The 6013-nt window shown below is 24.6% G+C and overlaps 1 protein-coding gene across 1 annotated transcript; it reads right to left on the minus strand.

The window, feature by feature from the left end:
- Positions 1–4368: 4368 nt before the first annotated feature.
- Rpb5 (DNA-directed RNA polymerases I, II, and III subunit Rpb5) lies at positions 4369–5388 on the minus strand. Its single transcript, XM_011499453.1, has 2 exons — positions 4946–5388; positions 4369–4722 (listed from the first exon to the last, which is right to left on the minus strand). Exons 1-2 carry the CDS (start codon positions 5245–5247, stop codon positions 4392–4394), a joined length of 633 nt encoding a protein of 210 aa, XP_011497755.1. The 5' UTR covers positions 5248–5388; the 3' UTR covers positions 4369–4391.
- Positions 5389–6013: the final 625 nt, after the last annotated feature.

Consider the following 6013-nt stretch of genomic DNA (forward strand, 5'->3'; position numbering starts at 1 on the left):
GATAGATAGATAGATAGATAGATAGAGTGCGAGATACAGAGAGAGAGAGAGAGAGAGAGAGAGAGAGAGAGAGATAAAGAGAGAGCGAGCCATTGCGAAAGAATAACTTCCATCTCCGTTATTATTATCGGCGACAATGGGACTCCTAGACATCCCAATACTTTTGTGAAGAGCTACGCATCTATACGCATCGACTGAGTAATTCAATTATGTATTATTTCTATTTTTGTTTAGTTTTAAGATATTTCGAGTATTAAATAAGTGTTTAAAGTAGTATTAGAAGTACAAATTGATTATGCTTATTATGAGTTATAATTTGGTCGAGGGAAGCCTACAGTCAATTATACAATATCTACAATTTTTATTTTCGTAGCTTTTTAGATATTTCAATTACGATCTATAATCTTATTTTTAGCAATTTTTGACAATTTTACATAAAACGCGCTAGTAGAAATTCTAGAAAGTTAAAAAAGTTGAATCCACGTTTTTTATAAATAATAAACGCCTCTGTATAATTTTACAATATACAAGTATTAAAAGTCATATTTCACTTAATCATGCCGTGAAAATATCTATTTATTTGAATTGATGTCTACAAGAGATTTTTTTACATAAGATGTCAATTTGAACGAGAAAGAAAGTAAATGTAAAAAAATATCAATAATTGATGTCAGAATATGAGCTTAAAAATGCTTGATTGAATTGTTTGGTTGATGCCCGACGTCTGGTTTATTAAAAGGGTTAATTTAATTTGTCAGATGTCGAATAATAAGAAAATTGTTGAATTTTCTAAAATAATGTTGCTTTTGTGAGAAATCGAATCGACTTTATACTGCAGTGCTAGGACATATTTTTAAAAAGAAATTAGAGTAATAATTATTATATAAATGGCTGGTACTGGCCTGGAAAAATGCAGACTTCCGTGATTGAGCTCATTTATTAATACTATCCTACTACTACTACTACTACTACTACTACTACTACTACTACTACTACTACTACTACTACTACTACTACTACTACTACTACTACTACTACTACTACTACTACTACTACTACTGATACTGATACTGATACTACATCTATTCCTGATACCATTACTACCACACTGTTACTACAATACTATCACTACCCCTGTTACTAATCTTACTACAACTTATTATTATTATTAATATTATTATTATTATTAGTAATATTAATATTATCATTATTATTATACATATTAACACATACAAATATAAGTCGCTGTAAAATATTTCTTCTTGCAAGTTTAAAAAAAAAGGCGTAAATCTTTAATGATTAAGTGCAATTTTACAATTGCCTTGCGTTGATTATATGTTTTATCTGTGTAAGCCGTGGTAAAAGAAATTTCTCTGTAATAATAACGTCGATAATATATATATATATATAGATATATATATATATATAAGCATGTACGGAACTTGTAAGTTGAAAGTGCAAAATTTGCATTTTAATTAGTAGTGTTGTCCATGATGAACATTTGTAGTAATTGAACTTCAAATGATTAAATAGAAACCAAGTATTTCATTCTTATGATTCAAATGTACAATTATATTGTTTCTCTGTCGTTTATTTGAATATTCAAAGTTGAATGTGAGCTTACAAGAAATATGAAATATTACAGTAATCGATCTCAAGCGACAATTTTATAATAAAGCCTATTGTATACTACTATTTTTCTTTACTACAGTTTCTCCAGTATTTGTTACTTACAACCTTTTTGCATATTTTGAATATTGATTTTTAATATTAAACAAAACAAGGTGATTTAGAATCTCTATAAGCTTATGTTAAAAATTGTTTTTGATAAATCTATTTTATGTAAGTGGCATTATGTTTTTGCTTGTAAAATAATTTTTTGAAAAAAATTTATTAGATTAGGGAGCATTTTCTATAAAGTTTTTACTGGTATATAAATGGGAATGTATGGTTACATAAATTGTAAATAACTTTCACTAAAAGAAACTTGGTATTTATTTAAATATTATAAAAATAAGTATGAAATAATAAGTGATACTAAATACTGGCTTTTTTCTTTTTCAAATATGATATATGAATCAACAGTTTTACACTCGTAGATACTTAAGAGAAACTTTTTTTTTGTAATAATACATCACAAAGTTGGAAGATGTAAATGAGTTTGTAATAGATAAAACATAGCTATCATTATTTGTAAAGTGATTAGATTCATTTTTTAAATCTTTCATACAAAGTAATCTTTATATCTTTCTTTGTTCTTATTAATTCGACACTACATCTACGTCAATGACATTGTTATACTGTACATTTTCTTTTTTATGCATTGTTTTATTCTTGAACTATGTACTTGTACTATGTGTTACCCTCTACATTATGCTGAATCATGCTGCTATTATACCTTTTAAAGCCTTCCCTTTACTAAGTAATAATAATAATCATTATTATTATTATTATTATTTTATTATTATTATTGCGTTATGTTACATTTTATTAATATCAATATATTATATTAATTGTATGAATATATCTTGTCTCCTTCTTTTCATTATGAACTTGGACCTAATAAAATCCTTGGATGTAATAAAACATAATTAAAAATAATAACAATTTATCAAAAAAAAGATTGCATGTAGAGTTTAAGGGTTATTAAATCGAGGTAGGAAAAATTAAGAAAAATGTTTTTCTGTTAAAAATGAACTATGTCGACAATGCGTAAATGACAGTTTCTTCATATGATTTTTCGAGATATAAAGAAAATAAGTAATAAAAATGGCTACTGGAAAAAATAAGCGCCGTAGTTTCAATGGCACTTAGAAATTATTTAAAAATTTTATCCCATGCAATGCAATGTGTTCAATGTATGGTGCTTTGGAATTAGTATTTAAAAAAAATCAATATTTTAAAACATCAAATACATTTTCTAATTATTTTCAATGCGTTTTTCCTAATGAAAAATATTTCGAACTGAAACAAAAATAAACAAGTTTGGAAAAATATTAAAAGCAACAAGTGTAGTTTATCTTAGCTGCTTTAACGAGTCATACAATAGAATTGAAAAATAAATTTTAATATCTTATATTTAAATTTTTTGTCATTCTATTAAATCTTATTGAAGTTTGCATCATTTATATCCAAGAATAAGAATAAAAAACAGCTTTTAATTAGTATTTTATATCTTTACTTTACAACAAATAATATTATTTACATGGAAATTAGAAGAATAATTTTTATTATATTTTAATCATATTTACTTGCAACTTATTTAAATAAAGCTACATAGGGAATACATTATTAATTATTTAATTCCTATATGACAAGCAATATAAATAGCATATTTCATATTATTTATTATCATAAAATAAGACAAATAAATTTATTTTGAAAAATTGATTGACTATTCGTAATCATGCGCAAGTATACTAAAGAGAATTTAAATTACAATAGTGAAATAGATTTGCTGTATCCTGTACATAGTACAAGTCATTCTGAAAAAAGCATATATTAGAATTTTCTCTCTACTTTCAAATATTTTCACTTAATGTAAAATAACAAATGAAAAGCACTATGTAGAAATAAATTATATCTTAAAGTGTATATTAAGTAGAAACGAATCTTAGCAACTAACTGGAATTGACATGTCAATATTGAAATAATTCTTGGACCAAAAATGTATAGTAAAAATGGAGTATCTTTCATCATATTTTATTAGTTTCTTCTTCATTTTTCATAAAGAAATAGTTGCTTATATGTACTCAAAACATTTTTTTAGTTTCGTGTCATATATCTCAAGTCATGTATTATGAATATAATGATGATATAATAAACTCTTATTGCAGATCATGACTTTCTCTGTACTCATTTAGTTCCAAATTACATATTTGAAATATAATTTTACGAAAATGGTATTATTTTCAAATTATTTTTCATAGTTTCAAAAGTGGCTACACTTTTATATGAGTTTATTATAGAGAAAAATGAAAAAAAAAGAAATAAGAAAGAAGTAAATTTTTTATAATTTTCTGAATTTAAAACTGAAAATTTTATTTTTATTTTTATATTAAATATTTTATAACTTAAAAAATTACTTTATCCATATTAAGTCAGAGGAGTTAATATTATATATATATAGATTTATTACGAAATTATATGTGAAATGTGATTAATAAATAATCTATAATAATATAAACATTTATAAATTATCTTAATGTCTTTTGATTTATTTTTCATTAACTTAGAAATATTTAAATTCATGGAAATTCCAATTATATATATATATATATATATATATATATATATATAATCATATGAAAAGAATTTATGATTATTTTATATAACATAATTATTCAAATCATATGATTTAAATTAGTTTTCAAAATAAAAACAATTATCACTCAACACACTAGTCTATAAGAAATATAACGTCCAGCAGTTTCGGAAGGTCTAATAATTTTAACAACTTGTCCTCTTTTTAATCCAAAATATCTGGCAACTGGATCATTGGCTTGTATACGCATAAGTTGATTTTCTTTGAGCTTATATCTAGTTAGAAGTTCCTCCTTTTCATCAGGAGTGAGAACAATATGTTCAGGTACTAATTCGTGCTCCGTGATATTAATTAACAATTCAGATTCCAAAAACTGTTCTAGAATGTACTTTGGTGCCATATCAACCAATGATTGTTTTGCTGATGGGGTCATACCTGATTGTACAACAATAATAGCCCTAAAAATAATGTATGATTCAATTTAAAATCTTCAAATTGAATTTCAATCATTAATTTTAAAACAATAATACAATAATATATTCAGTATATAATTATATTTAATAATATAATTAGTTTTAGAAAAATTGCTTGTATAAATTTATAGTTTTATTTTCCTATAGATGTTTAAGATATTTAAAAACTGAAAAATGTAGAATGAAAATATAATGTCACAATTGTTACCTATGAATCTTTTCTTCTTGCATTCGCTGACAGTAAGTTTTAATGGTTTTAATACCAATTTTGGGCTCATCTGGAAAGAAAACGAATAACTGATCTGTGGGATCATCATTATGAGCCACTAATACGATTAAGTCGCTTCTCGCTGGTCGTTTTTCACTAGGTTTATCCCCGAACTGTTCTTTGAATTGCTCAAGCGTTTGATCCAATTCATCCTGGGTAACAAGATAACCTCGATCGTGACAGAGTTGCATCACCGTTTTGCGGATCCGCCAAAGTTTGTACGTTTCTGCTTCATCATCCATCTTTCAAATGAAATTATCTAAATTACTTTGTAAGATATTTAAATGTATCTCTATTAAAAATTTTGTCTTTTAAGCGCCAATTTTTGCATGCACAGATAAATGTACACAAGGTGACATAACCTCAAATTATTTCAGACAAAGTCGCTAGCGTGCGTGGGATTATAAAATATTTAACTGTACGAGCGATGCGTCGATAAAGAAGAATGCAAATGATAATTAGGAAATTATTTTAATATTACTTGGCTTACTGAAAATTGCACACATTAAAGCAACATTCTACTATTTTAAAGTTTTGTTTATAGAAAATTGTTTATATAAAACAGTTTGATATAATATAGAAATCTGTTCAATTTTACCATAAAATCAATGAAAATAATAATAATTTTCAGTTTCACGCTTTAAGTTTAAGGCTTTAAGTGATGCTGAGTTTTGGTGATTCATTATAATATTGATATTGATAATTTTATATATGTAAATCGATTATTTATTTATATTTGAATTTTTAAATTATCGGCAACTTTTTTTACATATTTAAAGTAAAAATATGAAATAATATGTAAAAAGCGTTTAAATAAAATAAAAATATAACTATTTAATAATTCAATATTTACTACTTTATTTGAACTTATTTTTTGACAAAAGATTTTCGTTTAATATCATTTCAATTCAATTTTATTTGCTTCGACTTCATACAAAATTGTTATAATTAACATCAAGATAATATTATAATATAAGATATAATTAATATTTTTATGGTTAACATAAA

The sequence above is a fragment of the Ceratosolen solmsi genome, unplaced genomic scaffold (assembly GCF_000503995.2).
Source record: "Ceratosolen solmsi marchali unplaced genomic scaffold, CerSol_1.0 scaffold10, whole genome shotgun sequence".
Taxonomy (NCBI): Eukaryota; Metazoa; Arthropoda; class Insecta; order Hymenoptera; family Agaonidae; genus Ceratosolen; species Ceratosolen solmsi.